This window comes from Prinia subflava, chromosome Z, assembly GCF_021018805.1.
Source record: "Prinia subflava isolate CZ2003 ecotype Zambia chromosome Z, Cam_Psub_1.2, whole genome shotgun sequence".
NCBI lineage: Eukaryota > Metazoa > Chordata > Aves > Passeriformes > Cisticolidae > Prinia > Prinia subflava.
In genome coordinates this window covers 41,362,994-41,385,584 of record NC_086283.1, presented here as the reverse complement: position 1 = coordinate 41,385,584, position 22,591 = coordinate 41,362,994, and the positions used below count along the sequence as shown (strand labels likewise).

Here is a 22,591-nt window from a genome sequence, read left to right as displayed (position 1 = left end):
TCTTGTTTCTTTGTTAACTTCTAAAATGTTAATGAAATATGTTTATTATTTCAATTATTTATTATGGATTGTCACAGAAGGTTATCATAGAGAGCTGACAATTTAATTAAAGGAAGAACCAGAATTTTTAGGAAAACTATTCTGAATAAAAATAGAGTTTTAAAGTGTAAGCAAATCATGCGTTCAGGAAAACTGCTTACTTTTATGAAACACACAGGTTAATGAAACAAAATATGCATTTCCAGTATTAGTTTACCAGTTTAGTTTGCTTTGGTATACAATATTCTTTTTTGGTTTATGTGGTTAGTCATAGCATGTGCTTACTTTATTTATGAGTTAATTCTTCTAAATTTGAAAAGTAAACATAATGAAAATTTCAGAATCATATGAACAACCAACCAAGTTTAGTGATTTTTGCAGTAACAGTAAAGGAACTTTGTTGGTTTTATTTTTAGTTACTAACACAGGTTGATTACAAATGCTTACTCTAGGAAAGAAGTTCATGAAGTTTTTAGATGTGTTTTGACCAATGGCTAAACTGCAATTTAGTAGGCTTCTCATACATAGAATTTTGCTAGGTCTGTTCCCTGTTAGGACACTGATTCAGGATTTCTGGACACCCTGGGGAATGGCTAGAGGTGCATCAGTCTAGATCCCCTGTCAGCCACAGAAGCCCAGAAAAACAGGGAAAAGTCAAGCTGTGTTGTGCTCCATGAGCAAGTACTTGGGTGTTCTGACTCAGAACCCCACTGGAATTTCCTAAAGCACTGAAAGTGCAACCATGTGGCTGCATGGTCTGTACAAGGATTCTGGGAGCTTTTGCTCCCTCCTTTTTAGGTCAGGTAGGACAGACTAGTTATATATAAGTTTAATGTTGACAGCAGGTAAATGAGAATTTAAATTTACAATCTAATTCATAGTAGGAAGAAGCTTTAGCACTCTGGAAAAAGAGTGGTGGTTTTCTGAAAGAACATTAAACTTGTTATTTTTTTGTCAGAAAGTTCATCTACTGAAAGAGGTTCTCAGGTAAAAACGAGGTGAGAAAATTAACTAGAGACAATGGATTAAGCAGTGGTTAAAAAAACCTATGTCTTATTATTTGTTTAAAGGTCCGTAGGCTTTGGTTACTCTTGGTTAAAAATCAATAATGTATAATTAGAAATAGTTTCTATTATATAGATTGCAGTAAAATGAAATTGGTTTGCTTCATGCTGTTGGCTTTCTACAGTATTCAGTTGGCCAATTCAAGGATTTTTTCAGAATCCCACATATTGTTTTTTGGTAGTTTAGGTGGCTAATTTAATACCATGCATATTTGGCTGCCTGCTAAGGGAAATTAGGGCTACGCATCAGTTTATCCACCTTATTTTTAATTCTGCTCTTTAGTTGTAACTACAGTAGCTACACTTAGCCTTTATATTTTAAAATTCTATCCAAATTTCTATTAAAGTTCAGATATTATTGTCTGAATTACACTTTAACTTACCCTTTCAGTAGCTGGGCTAGTGCCACAGCTAATGTGCTGTTTAGCATGTGTTAGCTATTTCAGTAGGTGAAAATGCTTCATTGGCAAGTCAGTGATTATTGAATGATTATTTGCATTTCCTCTAGCATCCAGATATCACTTGTTCTTTGCTCTCTTTGTTAAGGAACAGAAATTACTGCACTTTCAGGGGAAAAAAAGGCTTCATGAAAAGATGTTATGAAAAAATAGAAAGAGTGGCTGAACATGCACAGAAGAATGTAGTCATTTCATCTCCAGTTAATTAACATGAGGTTGAAGAATTGTTTCTTGCTTTCATTTTTACCAAATGCTATTGTTTAGATAGTTTAATTTTTCTGTTAATTAGAAACAGATGATAAGGATGGAGATGTGATGATTTGAGTTGGTTTAATAAGCATTTGTGAGTGGCCTTTTTTTCCAGTATTTGATTTGCATGTGGTGAATTAATTTGTCCATATTTTATGTTTAGTTTTCAAAGCAATCTTGGGGGCTATAGGAAGGAAGCTGCAATTTCTGTTGGACTCTGTTGGATGTGCTGAGATCAGGTTGACTTATTTGCAGTAGATGCACTATGAGTGTGAGGAAACAGGAACCAAGGTCACCAAGGTCCCTGCATTCAAGGTCAAATTTTCCTTTTTGTCAATGAATTTATCTTCTGAAGTCTCCCATACTCTGAATTAAAGATGTGTTGGTTGGCAAGATGATCATGTTTTCTGGTCTATTTCTCCAATTTTTAGTCATGTTGCTACTGCTTCTTTTTGCCTGGGTTTTGTAGCTGTGAAAAACCCTTTGTTGTGTTAAATCTGGTTTACTTTCACGTTACGAAATCCTGACTCTGTGGATATTAATTCAGAATTTCTACCGTTTTCATTAGATATGTATCATTTAATTTAATTACATATAAATTGCTGGGAAAATACTTGCTTTCCTGCTACTAATCTAGTTTAGCTGATCTGCTCTGCTGTCAGAGCTTTTTTCCCTCTAGAGTTTGATAACTGCTAACATATAGAATTTTGGAAAAAAGGTGTCAGAACCCTGTCATAACCTGTGAATCTTCTGTTTCTACGTGGAACAGTAGTTCAGCCACCCCAAAGAGGATGAAAAGTTATACTTTTCAGTTCAGCAAAGGTCCTGCTCCTCTCTGTGTGTTTCAGAAGGGACTGAAGTCTCCTGGGAGCGGGACAGTGACAGTTTAGCTCCAAAATGGAACAGGTCTCCTTTCTAAGAAGGAGAAACAATCTGTCTGCTTGATTTCTCTACCTAAATCCCGTGGAAGACAGCACCTAAAAACTTTTCTGTGCACGCCCTTGGGAGGCTCCCCACAACCCCTGGAATGATGGCTTTGGTTCTGTTCTGCACTAGCTTGGGCTCCTTGAGCACGTGTTTCTCTGAATATTACATTTCCTCCTGGCCAGTTGCAATGCCTGAGGCCTTTATTGCAGTTTCTGTAGTTTTCGGTACTGGTGTATGACTTACGAAGAAAGAAGACATTTTGGTGGTAAAGCATCTCAACTCTCTGAGGTTTAATGCAAGGATTAATTTGACATTGTTAATTATCTTTTTATGATTCCTTCAGAATTACATGTAAAAAATCACTATGTGAGATTCCATTTCTGTAGCTTTCTTTCATAGAAGATTTATTTATGACTAAATGAAAAATATGTTGTTGTTATATATCTGTTATATATGAGTGTGTGTGTGTGTGTTGATAATATCTGTTGATAATGCTTCACTAAGTCCTTTGGAGAATTTTGTCAGTGCTACAGTTGGAACACCCCATAAACGTAGTGAATAATCATAGCTTTGATCCTTTTTTATAAGATGATGTCTCTCCTTTATATAAGGTGATGTTTGAAAGCATTTTTTCCAATACGAATGTTAGAAATACTTCCATTCTGTTTAAAGATAAAAACACAAATGGAAACTTTGATAAAGAACTGTTACTTTCTGCAGGCCACTTCATATAAGATACATTTTCAGCTTACAAAAAAACCACTAAAATTTACTCTGCCATATCTATAAAATAATTTTTAATTAAACTTTGAATTTGATTGGCACATTACCATGTGTTGAGCCTTTATTTCTTAATATGGACATGCCTTATGCAACCTTCTCTGTTGCCTCTTAACTGGTAGGGTTTTTTCCCACCAAAGTTAGTATTTCCACTCAATTTATTAGATTATAAAAACACTGTGCAATTAAAGCATTGCCAGTTTTATACCTATTATTATTTTTTATTTGTTCTATTGGTTATAAGTGGTACTAATGGAAGAACCATTTGCAAGATTACAAAAACCCTCCTTCTCATAGTTCCATTGTGGGTAAATAAGGATCTGTCTCTGCCAACTCTTTCCAAAAAAAAAAAACTGAGTTCAGAGAGCTGCTCTTGGGACTCACAGCTTTTGCTAAACAAAAAAAAGAAGCACTGTTCTGGAACAGTGGTGCTGCTGACCTCTTACCACGCTAAAGCCAGCTCTCCTTGGGTGCTCTTGGGGTACTTGGGGTCTGCCATGATCCTTCTTTCATCACTGGCTATTAAAACTGCATTTCAGACTGTAATATTGATAAAGAAAAATGTGTCAGTGCTTTCAAATGCTCCAGAAAACTATTTATCATAGTTTTCACACTACTGTGTTCCTTAAAAATAAGGTGTTTCCAACCCTAAAATAACTATGGGGCACTCCAACTGCTGTCATCTAGGAGAAAGGTGAACACTGCTATATTTCACTAGGCTTGCCATATAGGAAAAGATTATAGAGTATTATATACCAGGTTTCAGCTTTTAAGAACAGATTTTCAAGAGATTCCCCTCTTCTTTCTTTTCCCTGTTGTCACATTGGTAAGTGTGGTTTTGTCCTAGAGAGGTACATTTACAATTAAAGTTGGAGTGGTTTTGAATCAGTACTTCTGCTTGTCTGAGATCTTATTCAAGCATAATTATTTTTTTCTTTAGTGCGCTTGTATGAATCTAATCTGAAAGCATTAAGGGGGAAAAAAACCCCAGGAAACATGAATATCCAAGCCCATGAATATTGTATACTTCAAACTCGTTATAATAAATTAGAGTGATTATTGAATTTGAAGTATACTGTAATGGAAGTCCCTGTGAACTGTGGTGAAGAGTTGATTCGGAATAAAAATAAAACTTTCTTCTAATCTATTATCTGTTTCTCCAAGCTATTGAATTTTGACTTGGCTGATAACAAAGGAAAGTAAAAGAAAAAGAAATACAGTTTTTTCCTTGTGAATACTGTGCATTTGTTGTACTGGTTGATACTTCTTCCCCTTTTGTGCTTTATTTGAAATTCACCCCAGGCTTTATTAAAAGCAAACTAGGCATCACAGATTGAGCTTTTCCATAATTGCACAAGGTTTGTAATTAAAGTAGCATTTGTGTGGGTTTGGATGACCAGAGTGTGATATAAGAAAGGTCTGAATATGTTTTTGTTTACTGTAAATCTCCATGTCATTCTGTCTCCATAAGACCATGCTATCTTTCATATATTCCTGATGTATGCTCAAGGTAATGTTGTTACCAGAGGAGTTAGTGGTCACAGTGCATAGGAAATACATATTTGAATTGTGGCTTTTTCATGTTACTGTTTTAAATAAACATAGACTACACAAAGTTTTGCATTAACTTAATGATTGTTACATTAATGACAGGACTGGAAGCGCTGGTGGTTTGTTTTTTTTTTCCTCTTTAGGAATAACATAGTACTTTATTCAGCTGCTATTAGGATGGGTTTTGTTTGCCATAGGGATTTTCCAGTACTAATTATCTCTATCAATTACTATTCTTCTTTTAAAATATTAAATTATAAGGCATCTATTCAGTGGAAAATAAAGTTCTTTTTCAACTGTGGTCGTTCTCAGGCTAATATTAATAATTAATGTTCCCAGAGGCCAGTTTAGTATAGGACATTAGATTATGCTGTTCCTTAGCTTCAAATGGTGAACTGATGTTTCTTCAGGTTAAATAAATAAAGGGAAATAACCTTTTTCTTTCCATGTTTTTATTTTCTTTTAAAAAGGCAATTGCAATGTTTTGTCTTTATTTTTGCCTAATTGACATTTCCTTTAGCTTCCATTTTATGTCTAAAGATAACACAGCCTGTATATCAGCTGAATGGCATCAGGGATAATCCAGTATGATCAGTTAAACATAGTTCTTTATATTAATGTTTTGAAATGCCTGTTAAAAGCTTCAATAAGGCTAATATTTTCATTTTATTGCAAAGCTTCCCTAGTGGGCCCTATTCAGTATGTACTTAAGTATCATCTTTCATGTGTTCTCCATAAAATGGGGAAAATACCCAGTTATTTCACACCTTGGAGCTTTCAGTATTTCAATTTTTCTAGGATGGTGATTTAAAATGTCACATGGACTTAAACTAAAGATAGTAATAGTTAAAAATGGTTGTCATGTTATTGCAGAATTATTTTGTAGACCTAGGTATTCAAAAATGTAGTGTCAATATTGTCAGTAAGGTGTATTAATACAGATATATGTGGTGAAAGAATTCACTGATAACTGCTAATACACAGGAAGCTGAAAATCCATTACTTTTCACAATAGCTAGAAATTTATAGTGGGTTCTATTTTTGCTTTCTGTTTTGTTCACCTGGTCATTGGTCAATTAGCAATTAGAGGCTGGATATTTACCATTAGGAGGCAGATTCTTCATTCTGGTCAGCTGACTCTTGCATTTTTAAGGAACATGGAGTGTTTATGTATAACTTACATGTGACCTGAGGTCTTAGTCTCACAAGGAAGAACATGAAAAATCCTTGCTAAGAGACATATGTTGTGTACAAATATAAAGGGACAGAAGTGTGCCATTTTAAGGATAATATTTTGTAAGAAAATGACTCTAAACCCTAAACTTTTTAAAGTTTCTTTACCTTCTGATTGTGCAGGGCTTCTCCTTCTGACATTTTACAAGAGACACTTTCCTTTACATAGTCCCTCTCCTTCCAGATTTTACTGCTCAGCTGGGTAAGATGTGAATTAGGGGAATAATATGCAAAAAGAAAATTTGTTAAGAAGGAAATATTTCATGTTATTGTATAGGTAAAGTACATATTGCATAGGTATCGTGGTATCAACTTACTAGCTGATATTTCTGCTCTTACATGTTTAGGTGAATAGCAATGAATCTGTTCCCTGAAATATCAGCTAATGGTCCGGTCTTTCTGCCATGCTGAATTCCTGTTTGGGTTCAGGAATCATCAGAGAATCCAAAACAACAACACAAAATTCAGAATATTGCCAGATACTGTAACAAAATCTTGCATATGATGAATATAGTTGCATTATTGCTTCTTTAGAAGTGTATCTATTTTATTGGGGGGGGGGGGAGGCAGTTGTTCTGTGTAAAACCAAAATGAAGTTATTAGAACTTAGTAACTATAAAATACTTAGTATTTTATAGACAGTGAAGAGAAACATTAAGTATCAAAAGCTTATTATAAAAAGGCTTATATCAGAATAAATTCTTAGGTTGTATACAATACATAGAGGAGGAGATTTAGATTTTTTTTTCTTGTCACAGATGTTACATATTACGAAAAATTGCCATTGGAGTTAAATTAGTCTATCCTTTTCTCACGAGATATTCCTGATTCAGAAAGCTCACTCCTAAAATTAAGTAAGCTTTGTTAGCAACTAAGGAAATAAGACTGAAGGAGATTGAAGCAAATTTTCTTAGAATTTCTCTTTCTGTTTAACAAACAGTAACATTTTAAGTGTAACATTACTGTACTATATTTGTTTTTATTTACTGCAATATCACTTTCTTGTGGATAAATATTAGGCATTTACAAGTATTAGTAAAATAATTTGAATAATATTTTTAGAATAATAAATCTACTCACTGCATGAGAGCAACAGGCTTTCTCTAATTAAAAAGCAAAAAGGAAAATATTAAAGTTACAGGCTATTGAAACTAAGATAAAAGTAGCATGCAGTTAGTGTTTGTGGATGCTATTGTGCTGACCATGAAGTCACATAGGTCTGCTGGATAGTGTAAATAATATTTCCTCTACTCTGATAGTCCTGGTACAGTAAAGAGCAGTGGGTGAAATGTAATTACTTTGTAAGAAAGATGGGCTGCAGGATTCCATTTGTGCAGTTGGCATAGGAGGTATGAGGAGATGATGAACAACTAATTAGATGATAGGATAAGACAGGATAAAAGCAGAAGAAAAAGGGAGAGGAGAGAAGGAGGAGAATGCAGTCAACTACAGCAGTTGCTTCAGAAGTTAGTTTTAGCGTGGCTCTTCGAGCACAAATCATTGCAAGACTATGGGGTGTGTCTGTGTCTGTATAGGGAAGCTAAAACATGCTTTCATGCACCGATTTCTTTTCTTAGGGATGTAGATCTTTTCCTGTTTTCTTTTTCACAGCAGAAAATTCTAATTGGTGTTTTTGAAATGGAAAGAGATGTAGTGTGTATCTAAGATTCAATGCATTGCTTCAATGGATATTTCAAAGAGGACTGTACCACAATTATCTCAGACTGGAAACAACTTTCATTTAATAAAAAATTCTTAGGCTTTATGTGGTAACAAATAATTAATTCCCAAATGGTTTTCCAGAAGAAAAACTTACTTCTCTTTTCTGAGTTTTATACACAAACATATATATATGTATGTATGTATGTATGTATGTATGTATATATAGATATGCTTACTAGATTACCTATTCTGTATATTTGACAAAAATGTTTATCCACTATTTTTCCAGATAGTACTAATGCTGTTATACTGTACTCTGTTTTTTACCACTGCTTCAGGAGGTTTTTCAGAAGTGCCTCAAACCTTTACAGTGCTGTAGATTTATCACTGATGTATCATATTCAGCATTGTTATCTGGCTGTGTACCTACTGAAGAACAGATGAAAGAAGGATATGTGATGGGTTTGCATGGTATTCATGAAATAACTTGGTTTTAAAGTTTATGGAACTGAAAAACTTTATGGCATGTAGTTCTAGATATCAAATAATAAAGAGAAGGCTGTTTTCCAGCTTTTTTTCTAAAATCAGGACATTTTTCTCACAAAGCTAGGAGAAACTTATGCCTGTTCAGCTCAGTTCAAAGGTAAATTCAGTTCCAATAGGTACTGCTCACAAAAAACATTATGATCAAATTTAAACTGTCTGAAAGGATACATTTACTGAGGATGAGTAAAATAACATAGAAAGCTAAGTGCATGTTTTGTTCTGTTTTTGTCATTGCTCTGTTGTTCTCAGCCTCTTTCCTCCTCCTTCAGCAGAACTACAATGCATGGATAGGCTTTTATGAAATAATTTTTTTATCGCTGCGAGTTTTGACTCAAATAAGGAGTTACTCCTTGTCAAAGGAGTATTTAAAAATCCTTATGCAAGGCAATAAACAGCAAGAAAGGCCATACTGGCATGTTAACTGGTTTGGAAGATAGAGATCATCAAGGTACATGGAACTGTGAGAATTGTTGAATCAATGTTACAGTATTAAATGCACACAGATTTCAGCTAAGTCATTCAAGCCTGACATTAAAAGCTCCTGGTAATGCTGGATGTCAGATACTTCATCAAGAGTCCTGGCTTCTGGGAAATAAAAACAAGTGAGTGGAATGAGGGCCAAGCCCCAGTTTAAAAAAACCCCAAAGTATTATGTAGGGGTTAGGATGCTATAAGTAAAAATACTTGATTTGAAAGGCTTTGGAGTAATTTTGATTTTGGAGATGAGTACGATCAGTTAGCCTACATGTGCTCAAAAGGAAGGGTTTGAACTTTACTGCTCTGAATATTGCATCTTAGTAGTTAGTTGTCTATAAACACCTCCAGGCCTATCCATTAACAAATTAATTGACTATCCTTCCTGCTTGGTATCTTAGACCTCCCTGACTTCTCACCTGTTTCCAGGAAGCCACCCTTCCTGCCCATCATTGCTTGTGCAAACCATGCTCTCTTGTATGAGATTATCTGGACTAGTTTCTTACTCTTCTTGCAGAGTCATGCATGGATTCATGAAATCCCCCTCCCTCCTTGTGAAAATTCTGAGTATCCCAAACAGAGAGCAAAACTGAGACGACAGGGTCTCCCATGCTGCTATTGTCTTTTTTTGGCAGAACTCAAGTATGAAATATTAGTATTGTGGTTACAAATACATTTATCTACCCTGGTTATTTCTTAATACATTTTAATTTCAAAGAAGTTAATGAACTTCAGTATATGTTGATTATCTTCTATAACACAGCTGGACTTACGTTCTAAATTGAAGCCAGTTGCTTTTAGTTTTATAAATCAATAAGCATCTCTCTAACCACAGGAGAGCATTATAACCTTCTGAGAGATTCAGGCAGACAGAACGCTTAGAAGACTGTAAAAGTTATGGAAGATTTTTCTATGTCAAACATAAAGACATATTTTTACCTTAAGCAGGCAGTATCTGCTTCTTTTTAACTATGAAGGAGCTATTAAATTGAAGTGCTTCAGTTCCCTTTTGGGGAGTATTTTACAGTAACTTATACAGAGCTTGGTAATCTTTTCGATTTGACAGTGGGCCAGTATTTTTCTCTGATGGTTTTAACCTATTCTTTAGAGCTGCACAGTTCACCTCTACTGATGTTTCAAGCCCACTGCGAGAGATGTCTGAACCTGGAGCTGGGCTCTGAAGTGCCGGTGATGTGCTGCTGACACCAGCCTGAGTTAGGAGAAAGGACAAATTGGTACTCCCTAAAGAAGCCTGCAGTTGAGGAAGCCAAAATTCACATTTGACATGTGAGATCAGACTACCTGTAATCACAAATAAATGCCTGTAGCTGTATATAATGGAAGTCTGAGGAGACTCAGCAGCAGCTGTGTCATTCTGACTTAATGGGAGCCTACCTGTACCCAGCTGTAGACCTTTTCTGTACAGAAATTAGCCGTTTGTCTCAGTTGCATTTGAAATTTTGTTGTTTCCCCAAAAGGTGAAAAAGTCACCTTTTCATATATGATAAAGAAATTAATAATTCTTTGGTGGGTGTCTCCCTCTCTGACCACTATCTTTTTATTCTGTACTATATGCCTGCTAGTATAACAATAGATTCCAGGGCATCTGACCATTGTAATGTTTACTTTAATTCAGTAAAAAGTTGGATTAATTTTTTAATCCATCCTTTTGAAACAGACACTGGTCTGTACACCTGTCAAACTTTCTTTGGTTTATTAAGTAAGTGAATTAATAAAATAGAATTTCTTAATTTTCCTAGACAGATTTCTCACAATCTAGTAGATAATGAGCTTTTATTTTCCAATACTCAATTTAATTCCATTACTTGTACTTAATTGGAATCCATATCTCCTTAGGTTCTCTTTTCCTTCTACATGATTGCTCTGTACTATTTTTTTTGCTGAATGTTTGAATTTAGGCTTAACTTTTCAAACTATCATAATTCCTGTTTTACAGCCTATGTCTAACACTTATTCCAACAGATATATCTCCTCCCTCTCTCCCCCCTCTTTCTCCTTCTTTCCTTCTCTATTTTTATTTGCCCTTACTTTTGCTTGCAGCTGCTCCTAATTTGATATTATCTGGAAATTTAATTAAATACCTGTTTGACTTTTCCCTCGGGCCATTAAACTGGCAACTCCAGTTTATTGCCCTATATTATATCACCTTCTACGAAATTTCTTGCCCACGATTCTTCAGGCAGGAAGATTTTAAATGTTTAGATTTTAAATGACTAGCTGAAATTCTGTTATTTTATAACATTTACCCACAACAAATGCTAAAGTGAATGTAACACAAAATGGCAAAGAGGATCCTGTCTTCCTACGGTGTAATAGCAGAATAGTTTTTTGTGTGGAAATACTTCGGAATAGTAGCCAGGTGCAGTAAATCCATAGATTTGTAATAGTTTTCTAATAATTCATTCTCTTCCTGTCTTTAGATTAAGCACAGGAAGATGTCTTCTGCACCTCCAACAGACTTTAAATCCTAGTAGGACAAGGAATACTCAGATCCATAGGGAGTCAACCTTATACATGAGTGAACATGCTTCAACAGAGACCTACCAGAGGCAGAGGGGCTCTTTCTAAATATAGAACTCTGGATTTTCCAGGGAAAGGACATTCTTGTAACAAACAGATAACTTCATGAGATAGCATAAGGTTTTAAAAGAAGAAGAAAGGGTAGAGTTCAGTAGTGACGAATTTGGAGCCCCTGGACTTCTTAACATCACTTCCTTGATGCAGCCCAGCTATGAAATTTTACCATGGTGCATATGCATTTAACATGTGAGTTCATCCAGTTCCCAAAAGCTCTGGAAGTCCTGTCCCATCTCCTGCTATCAGTATGAGATGTAACCATGATCCTTAATCAGCCCTGTCATTTCTTTTCTTTCTTCTTTGGATAATTCACCATAATTCCATGAAGATTTCATCACTTTCTTCTTCTCATGATGAAAAATGTGCAAAATATTTTCTTCCACATATGTTTTATTTTTGAGTGGGAAAACTATTGTTGATTTTAAGTAATAACTACAAAAACCATGACAGAGATTCAGTTTATTTCTTATCTTGTTAATTTACAGGAAATGAATAGGTAATTTTATTCCTGTAAATTTCTATATGTAATTCTCTGCAATGTATTAGTCACCTGAAATTTCTTTCATATTTCTGTAAGCTAACTGCAAATCTTACTTAGCTGTCTGGGGCAGTTAGTAAATTATTCCTCATCTTCATTTTCATTCATCTTAAGATTATTTTATTATCGTTACAAAACAGACAATTTCTAAAGTATTAAAATATTTCAAGATTCCACCAAGCATTTGTTGATAATCCTTGATTAAAGGTAGAGAGATATTGTAGGGTACAAAATGGATTTTTTTTTTTCCTCTCTCTGGAAAATGATGAATTAGTGGGCTATTACTGTATATCTTTGTAAATGATTCCCATTGCTAAGAATGCTGGGCTGGTATGTGCTACCTGTGCCATCCATTTAAATTCTTTCCTCCCTAAATAAGAAACATCCCCAGATGAATAATTGCCTTAAAATGTGACTGACTTTTCTCCCTTTGCTACTGGCTTTTTTTGTGACTGTCTCTTAAAAATGCAGGAGGTTTCTTTTTTTCACTCTCTAGCCACTCAGTTTAGGACTGCAACACAATCCTCTTGTCCAGCACTGCTTGATACTGCTACTTCTTTGCTCTGTCTTTTCTTCCTGATTTCTAATCAGAACTAATGTATGTGGTTTCTCTCTTACTCCTTGTATATTATTTTCATGTAGTATCTTGTACCTTAATTATGCTGGGTGCTTCATTTCTTTGTAGGCTGATTATTACCGTTACCCCTTTTTTACCTTCATTAATAAAGTGTTTCAGGATCTAGTTCCTGTAAAATACTTTATCTACTGAAAAATCATGAACATTAGTCCAGGCTTATCTGTTACTTTTAAAATCTTAATCCACGCCTATCTGCTATAGGAGCAAAAGTAAATTTAAGTGATGGAAATGCATGTAGAGATAACTTAAACTACAGCTACTGTTGCATACCACATTATTGGTGCTGCCTATTGAAAAAGCAGTAGAGATGCTACCTGTCTCAGGTGAACTTTGATATTCACCTGTGGCATGTACTTAAATCTAGCCTGAGAGGACTTTGAAATACTTCCTTTTCCACTAGGACTTAAAAACATGGCAAATACTGTATTATTGTGCTATTTGATTTCATTCTAGTGAAAAAGGTAGGAAAAAAGTGACCCATATTATAATTATGCTTTTGGATTTCTTGGTTTCTTGGGCACTTGCTGTGTTTTTCGATTCCATATGCTCTGCTTTGCATTATTAGTCATTTGAACTTAATACATTATAATATTAAAACTAGAAAATGGCTTTGTTTATAGAATGAGAAGGTTTTTTTTCTAAATCATCAGAAAATCAGTGATGGAAGCTACTCTGCTTTAGACATTTTCTTTAAATCCAGCATGCAGACTTTTCTGTCACTGAAAATTTATATTATGGACTGTCATTATATTATGGACAAGGGAATATGACCTTTGACCATATCTGGTCTGCCTCTCAGATGCTTCCAATTTTGTAAACAAGTTAAACCAGTATTTAATGCTTCTGTAGAAACAAATCAATTACATTTTGACATTGTACTACAGAATAGAATAAGGAAGAGATTAATTCATAACTAAATTCAGAATTAAGAACTAAATTAAGTGATCCTTCTGGTCTAAAAGGGCAAGGACACTCGTAACTATTACATTATAATAAAAATGCACTTGTTAGCACAATTTTGTTGTATTTCATTTTAGTTGCTTCTGTGAATGATGAAGTGAAAATTTTTGCTTGAAAATGGTATTTTTCTTCCTATGAATAATACAATCTACTTGTATGACTAGTTATGGAAATGGATGGCATCATAATTGTGATTTAAGTCCACTGTAATTTTTTCAAGCACAAAATGTAAACTTGTGTTCTGGTACATCGTGGATAAGTAATTTTTGGACACCTTATTTCCCATATAATTCAGTTAGTATATAAGAGATTTTTCAGGACTAGTAAAAATCTTAAATCTTTCTTAAATGTACCCATATTTGTCCTTATGTGCTGTAATGTTTCTATCAAAACCCAAGAGCATAGGAATGGTTACATGGAATCCAGCAGAGATGCTATTCCTCTGTCTGTCCTATCATTAAGGAGTTCCAGAAGGAGTTTTTCATTTTCCAGTCACTCTTATATTGTAGGATCTCCATGGAGTTGCCTGTCTTCCGATCCAATGACTGTCCAGACCCTTTGTTTTTCACTAAAATGGGCACACAAAAGAAATTGGATTGCAAACCTTTGTTTCAAGATATAGCACAAAGGAGGAAAAAAAAAAAAGGATTACACATTTTGTTCAGCATATAACATGTAATCAGCAGTGCACAGGAAAAATAGGATATAAGAATCTACAGCAATATCAACTCATAGAGGACTGTTATAGACCAAAATGACTGTGATGCCATTTTCATCAAAATAACTCTTCAGAAGAATACAGGCAATAACTATTAAGTTCTAAAACAGTTGAGAAACAATGCGGATAAAAACCATTTGGATGTTGCTGACAGAAATGTTTCTGTTCCAGAAGCAGGCATTGTGGAGACAACCTCAGAAATAGGAAAAAGGGAGGAGGAATAGATGATGCAGCAATTTATTGCTTAATTTCCATCTTCATAGGCTATTGCTTTGATTCTCCTCAGAAAGTGCTTATTGTCTTCTATCCCCTTCTTTATCTCTCTTAAAATTGCTGGTACAGAAAACTTGCCCTGCTAGGAAAATAGAGTAGTAGCCTACCAAAATAAAACTCAAAAAGTTTTGTAATGTGTCAGTAAATCTGTACAGTCCCTTGAGTAATATCTGAGTGTCAGATAATAAGTTGACAGTTGTGTTCAGCTACTGAATACAATTTTGTGGGGGTTGTTTTGTTACTTTTTACCTTTTGAGTTCCTTTTGCAAAATTTTTAAGTTCTCCAGTTAAGTGCAAAGTGCTTTAAAAAGAGTAACTGAAGGTCTGTGAGGTGGGTAAAGTTGCTTATTTTGTAGCTGAGAGGAAATGAGCAATATCCAAAACTGTGGATGGCAAGCACAGAACCTGATATTATTGAGAAATCGCCACTGTATCCAGCTTGGAGTTTCTCTGGTTTGTCAGCACTATTCATCTGTGGAGATGAAGATGGACTTGTGTTATATATGAGGAACTCAGAGAAGTTATTAACATTGTAATTAATAAGGCTTCATTTGTGTTCTAAAATATAGCAAAAATAATGTAAAGAAATAATTCAATCAAAATAAAAAGGGAGAAGAAAACACAGAATATATGAAAGGATGTTCTTCTGACCCTCTAATATTTTCCCAGTCTGTTAAAAGGCACATATTATTTATTGTGCTCTCCACATACAGCAAAATAAACTTACACATATCAAGGAAGTTGTGAAATAGATTTAGACACTACTATTTTTTCTTTTAGACACTATTGAAAATTACACTGGGTGTCTGAAGGTGAGGTGGTATCTTACAGTTCACAAAAACCCCAGCAATTTATCTTGTAGTTTCACTTCCCAACCCTTTTTTTGTGTTTAGGCAATAGCCTAGTTTCGTTTAATTTAATGTGCAGAGGAGATAAACCAATCCTGGTCACTAATTAATTACTTGCTTTTATCAGCTAAGAGTATTTTAACTGCATGATCGAGGGATGGAATATAAAATAGCAAATGAGTTCAGTGAGGCAGTCTGTGCTGCTGGTTTAGTAATGAGGAGTTTACTCTCGTTTTGATTTGCTTTAACTCATGAAATTCCATTGCAGTGCTAGGTAGTACTTGCTCTGCAGATCCTGTGGGGTGTGGAGAAGGCAGAGAGGGAGTGTAACAATGTCCTTAGATAAGGGTTTAGTAGATTTATGTCTTTACTGACAGGTGTGAATCCAGGTGGTAACAACACCCAGCACAGAAAAATTGCCTCTGCTTCCTCCTTGAACTGGCTGTTGAATTTTTAGGAAAAGTCCTATGAACTCTCTCTCTCAATTTCAGCAGATTCAACCCATATTAGAGATCCCTATGAGATGTCGTGTTTGTATTTATGGGACTGCAGAGCAGTGCTTGAAAAGGAAATTGCCAATTTACATACTGGATTTTATTTATTAGTAGCTGGGGGAAAGAGACTTTGTTTCTAGCAGTACTAGGAACTTACATAATCTGGGTACTAAATAGTGAGAGCTTTTCTTTTACTAAGGAACTTACTGTGTAGCACCTCAGTGTAATGTGTGCCAAATTTGTAGAGCTTTCACAATGTAAATAGAGAATATTTTCTTGCTTTCTGTGTTAAAAGATAAATACTGATTTCAGGGAATTACTGCTTTAAGTAGTAAATGCTTTATGAGGAAAAAAAATTCCAAACAGAGACACTTAATTTCATGCAATTATCTCTGTATTTCTTCAGGATGTTGGCTTTAGGAAGAATTAGGGAGAAGGAAGAGAAAGCAAATAGAGCACAATGGTTTTTCAGGAGAAAGAAGACAAACTATAGTTGATTTTGGTGGAGTTTTTTGTTTGGGGGTTCATGTGTGAGGGTTTTATTGTGGTTGTTTATTAGGGGTTTGTTGTTTACTTGTTTGATCTGATTTTTTAATGTCCGTGTAGAAAGAAGCATGATTTACTATAAATACTCAACACTGATGTAATCTTTAATGATGACTTCTCATAGTTACTTTTGGTCATCAGACCTCTGTATTTATATTTTCATGTTTCCCCTAACTCATGTTGTTTATCTTATATATGGAGTGAAACTCCATTGTGTGTATATGCTTATGGGAGGTTAAGAAGTAAAGGGTCTTTATAAATCCCTTAACATGCTTATACTAGAATTCATATCTGTAGAAAATAAAAATTAATTAGAATTGTGGAAACTGAAAGAAAATTAATGTCATGATTTATTATTTTAAAGTAATGGGAGTAATAGTTGCTGATGCCATTTTTTTTCCAGATTCTGGCTATAAATTCTGTAATGAATCACACTGACCAAAAGCATCTTCTGTGTTTTTCTGTTATGTCTAGACTGAAAACTCATAAAGGAAGCTGTCAGACGTAGTGAGGAACAGTGAAGAATTTATTTGAAAAATAAAGAAAAATCTTAACCAGACCCTCAGAATAATAGTAAATAATCCCCCAAAAACTGAGGTAGCCACAGCTTTCAGTGTAACTGTTTTAAAAATACTTTTAAGCATGCAAATACATATAAAAATCAGCTGTAAAATTAAGCAAGAAATCACTGAGGATATGAAACAGATGTAAAGTGACAGTAGAAATACTAACACGATAATCTAACTTCGGGACACTTATATGCCTGAGGAATGAAATTTTCTCATCTAAAGTATTTTCGAAATAAATGACAGAAAGAGCAAATCCTACACATGAAGATGGAAAAAGGCAAATTTGCTTGTGTCAGAAGTAAATGAATGAAGTGCTCACAAGACTTTTTTGCACAAGAAATGATGTGTTGAAAATAATACAGAGAATTAAAAATGAGAGTTTATTAGCTAAAAGCAAAAAAAGGTATTAATACTGTGAGATTCATAATGTGCAAACATTTAATTTGTTCCTTTTAGCATTAATTTACATAAATCCTGAACAGAGTGTCTAAATCTTTATGAACTTCCACAAATACCAGCTAATTTTTGCGGAATTGTTTTAGTCAATTTTCAGTAGGGATGAAAGTTTTTTCTCTTTTCATGATTCTGAATGAAAAAGCAAACATATATTCTATCTACAAAACTGACAATAATTATGCAAACTCAGTGTATTTTTTGCTTATAAGCACCGTACCGCGCATATTATTTATGATCTGCTTTCCCTAAGAATCAGACTTATGCGTGAGGAATAAACCTAAGGCAGATCAGTATATAGATTTTTCTTAACCTGACTGTGTTTAAATACTGGGTCAGACTTTAGGTAGGGAGATGCCTGTGATTTCAATTAACTGTAATTTTTCTTTGAGATACAACCTCATTACTTTTCCCATACCTTATATGCATTAGTTGCAAAATCTAGACTATACTGAGTAACATGATAAAAAGGCAAATTACTGAAGTATGATTGGAACCTAAGTCATAAATTCTTGAAGTTCTGTGGTGATACTTTTTACACACTTGAGTGTAAACAATAGCAATTTGATTTTGTTTTGCAACTCACTTGCTTTAACCAGTGTAGCTGTATATAACACACCACATGCTAACATCAAACTATGTAACATAGTGCACATTGAGCTATTTTATGCATTTGTGTACCTCTTCAGCTGGTACCTTTGAGTTCAGATTTTTTTAGTGGTTCATCTTCTCAAACCACAAGAATAACTTCATTCATTATCACTCAAGCTCTAGTTATTAATGTTCTTAGTGGCAGAAAAGCTGTGGGAGCCAAATGTGTTAAAATTCTTAATTCAAGTTACAATATTTGGGGTAATACCTAGGTTCTGTCTACATATTGAATAACATAGCCATCAATATGGATGAGCTGATTAAAGTGGATGTATAAGCTTCAGCATCCTTAAATATGGCTCAAGACTTTTAGTTTGGGTTAAATGTAGTTCAGTCCTTTGTCATTACCATGGGTAATGTTGGAAACTGTTTGCCACTAGTCCAGACCTTTCTGCATTAGCTGCAGAAACAAAATTCTGTATCTGGAGAAACAAATTTCATGCATATCATGAGCAGAATTCTAAGTTAGTTTCTTCCAACAGCAATGTAGTTTGCATGCACCAAATTCATTCTTCAAAAACTGATGAATGTGCATTAAGTGCTCAGGGGATTCACTTCAGAACTATGCTACAGCTCCAATTCCAAACATCAAAGTTAATGTAGTTTTTCTGGAATATTCATGTAAGCCATTTGTGAGCATATTAGCTATTTAAGCTAAACAAAAACACAGTAAGTTTAGTTTAAAAATATTTTGCCCATGATGTTCCTAATGATGTAGAATTAACATCTCTTTTCCTTTAAAAATTTCCTATATTTAATTACATTACAATGGGAATAATAATATGTATTTTATGTGGTATTTAATAAGCTGTGAAACACTGAAATTTAATATACACATAGTATGCTTATAATATATTTATTAGCATGTAAAGAAGCCACAGTAGGTCTTTTGTCAGGCATTACTGCATGTCTCCTGATCTAAAACAATAAACAAAATTGACATGAAGGGACAGAATTGACTTTCTGAGCTTCTCATCCATTGTTGAGCCAAAATTCCTTTTCTATGTCGAGTACTTTTAACTTTTGATAGAAACTCTAATGGGCAGAGGGAAGATGGAGCTGTTTCTCAGGTTTCTCACTGAAACACATCCTGAACACATTTCAGGATGCTTCTTCAAATTGTTTCATTTTAATTCATTAATCTAGGGTCTATTTCTGTGACCATGGAGGGCAGTTGTGATGGGTTAACTTTGCCTGGCTGCCAGACACCCACACAAATGCTTTCTCACTTCCTGTCCTCAACAGGACAGGGAAGTAAAATAAGACAGGAAAACTTGGAGGTCAAAATAAAGACAAGGAAATCACCTACCAATTATCATCATAACAAAACAGACTTAACTTGGGTAACATGAATTTAATGTATTGCAAATTAAAATAGAGTTGGATGATGAGAAATAAAAGACAAAAACTGAAATACCTTTTCCCCTTCCCATCTTCTGAAGCATTCCTTCATTCTGAAATCCTTCACCTCCTCCCATGAGGGGTGAATGAGGAATAGAGAGTGTGGGTTGTCCAAAACAGTCCTCAAATTCAGCCTTGCACTCCACCCCTGCTCCACTCTGGCTCCCCTCTCTGGACTGCAGGAGAATCTCTGCTCAGGCACTTGGAGCATTTCCTCCCCTCACTTCTTCATAGGATTATTTCTGACTTTTTTTCCCCTTCCCTCATTTCTGTTTCCCCACAGCGGCTGTGAAGTGTTTTTTACCCTTTTGTAAATAAGCCTCTGAAAGTCATGACGGTCTTGGCTGTGGAGCTCAGTCAATTTAAATGACTTCCAAATACTTTCAAACCTGTAAAAATGTGGATGTTTATTCCTTTTTCTAATTTAGAGACCTGGCTGCAAGGAACTGCCTGGTAGGTGAAAGCAACATTTTGAAAATAAGCGATTTTGGGATGTCTCGGCAGGAGGATGATGGCGTGTACTCATCATCAGGCCTAAAGCAGATTCCAATCAAGTGGACTGCTCCAGAGGCTCTAAACTATGGTAAGAACACAACTGGATTTTCTTGGGGGGAAAAAAAAAAAATCCAAAGTACAGAAAAAAACACCAGGGCCACAATATTCAAGTGTATATACATACAATTCTTTTCCTCCTTTCAAATTAATGATGTACAAAATCATTTGAATGTTTCAGTCTGATATATGTAGAAACCACAGTTTTGTCACCGAAAAACAATAGGGCAGCAACATGAGAATTGCTATTATGCAGCAATTATAGAGTGCTTTGGTTCTGTTGCTGACTCATTCTTGCAGACAGCCTTGTCAGTCATCTACATTATGCTTGTTAGCAAAATTAATGGCAAGTTCTGCATATTTATGGCCCCTCATTAAAAACAGTAGAAAACGTTAATGTACTAGAACACTCTGTTAAATAACTCATTGCATTGGAAAAAAATACAGTCATTGTTTTGTTTTCAGGATTTTTTTAACTGCAGTTTTTTCTTTACCTGCATTTTTGTGTACCACTAGGTTGTTATGTAGGGGGTAAACATTCATTATTTATCACTGAGGGAAGTGATCCACACTACATGGGTAATAGTTCCAGAACAGAAACAGAAACTGCTGCTCTTAGCTTTTTTGCTTATATGAAACCAGAAAAATAAGTTCTTCTAGATGAAGTAAGTTGTGAAGAAGCAGCACATTTAATAAATGATGGTGTGCTTTGAATGTACTTCTCTAAACCAGTTCTTTAGTTGAGTACACAGAATAAAATATTTTAAATTCTTCACTTGAAGTGTCTGTAAGTATTTCTGCCATCTCTTAAAGCCTTTTTTCAGAAATCATGTATTGGAAATCATAGGTTTGTGAATTATGATTTATAACAGAATGCTTCCTCTCATTAGCACTTACACAGCAGTTAATGACATAACATAGTAAAGCAGATCTTCCCTTTAAAAGGCTGACAGTAGATTCAGTTGCAGTACTGAATTCTGTATTACCAATTATTCTAAGAGGTGTTAGTGTTGCCAGCGTTCACTGGTGAATGCTTTGTGGTCTTGGGTGTTTGATCCACTACAAAAGGTATTTTGGGTTTTTATTTTTGTTATTTTGGAAAGGCACACAAGTATTATGAAAACCTATCTTTATAACTATATGTGGTCCAGTTGGCTACATTTAGCAGGAAATAGGCTCTTGTGACAGCACCTTCACTTTGTACTGCTGAGTCTGTTTTTATCTGCACAATACAGAAGAAAGAGGGGATTGTTGATTAACATCTACTTATTTTATGTTTCCTAAAGCACATATACATATTCCAGCAGCCATGAGTCATTTTCTCTAATGTTTGGGAAATAAGCTCTCTCTAACATCTGTTAATATGTTCAGCAGTCAATATTCAACTTTCAGAATGCTATGTAAGATTTCTGTGTGTTTTTGAAGGATATTTCTCCACTCCCTTGAAAGAGATGAGTAAGATTTAATGGATAATGTTTTATTGTTTTCCATTCTAATGATAAGGTTATAAGAATTGCATTGATTTGTATAGGTAAGATTGGACATATTTAAGATATCAAAATAAAATAAAAACTAAATCTGCAGTATTTCAAAACTAGTGAGTAACCATTGGTCAGGTCAGTCCTGAATATCAAGATTCAAAGTTTGGAGGAAAATGAGGAATAGGGTCATTTGGGCACTACATGAATGCTGATGTGCTTAAGAAGCTACAAAAAAGTTCTTTTTTAGTCTACTGAAGTCAATGTGTATGACAAATTAAGACCTGTCACTAAAGTATGTTAAATTAAGAAAAAAAACAAGTTGTGAAGGCTAGAAAGCCTTAGGGCAGAAGGCTAGAAAGATTAGGGCAAATGGAGTGGTTAGGGCATTGTGTTGGAAGTCAGAAGCAAAATTCAGATGCCACTGGAGTTTTTGAGAAATGGAACCTTTGGTTCTGTGTCTGCTGTTAGGAGCCATTCTACGCCATTCTTGGGAGGACAAACACCATCAGTGTAAACATCTCCCCCTTCCTTCCTCCTCCCCCCACTGTATACACTGACTGTGATGCCATATGGTCTGGAATATCCCCTTGGTCAGTTTGGGGTCACCTGTCCTGGCTTTGTCCCCTCCCAACCTCCCGTGCACCACCAGCCTCCTCACCAGCACGGCAGTGTGAAAAGCAGGGAGGGCCTTGGCTCTGTGCAATCCCTGCTCAGCAATAACACACATCTCTGAATTATCAACTCTGCATTCAGTACAAAACCAAAACATAGCCCTGTACCTGCCATTATGAATAGAATTAAATTGTACCCCACCAAAACCAGCACATGTTTAGGATAACTATGAGGTTTTTTTACTTCTCCATCTTTCAAAATTAAAATACATTTAATA

General features: G+C 34.9%; 1 protein-coding gene across 2 annotated transcripts in view; it reads left to right on the top strand.

Moving 5' to 3' along the window:
• FER (FER tyrosine kinase) overlaps window positions 1–22,591 on the top strand; it is a 148,111-nt gene that overhangs the window by 112,381 nt on the left and 13,139 nt on the right. For both annotated transcript variants that reach the window (XM_063421574.1, XM_063421575.1), the window contains one exon: window positions 20,098–20,252. In XM_063421574.1, coding sequence (XP_063277644.1) covers window positions 20,098–20,252 — 155 coding nt within the window. The remainder of the gene's footprint in view (window positions 1–20,097; window positions 20,253–22,591) is intronic.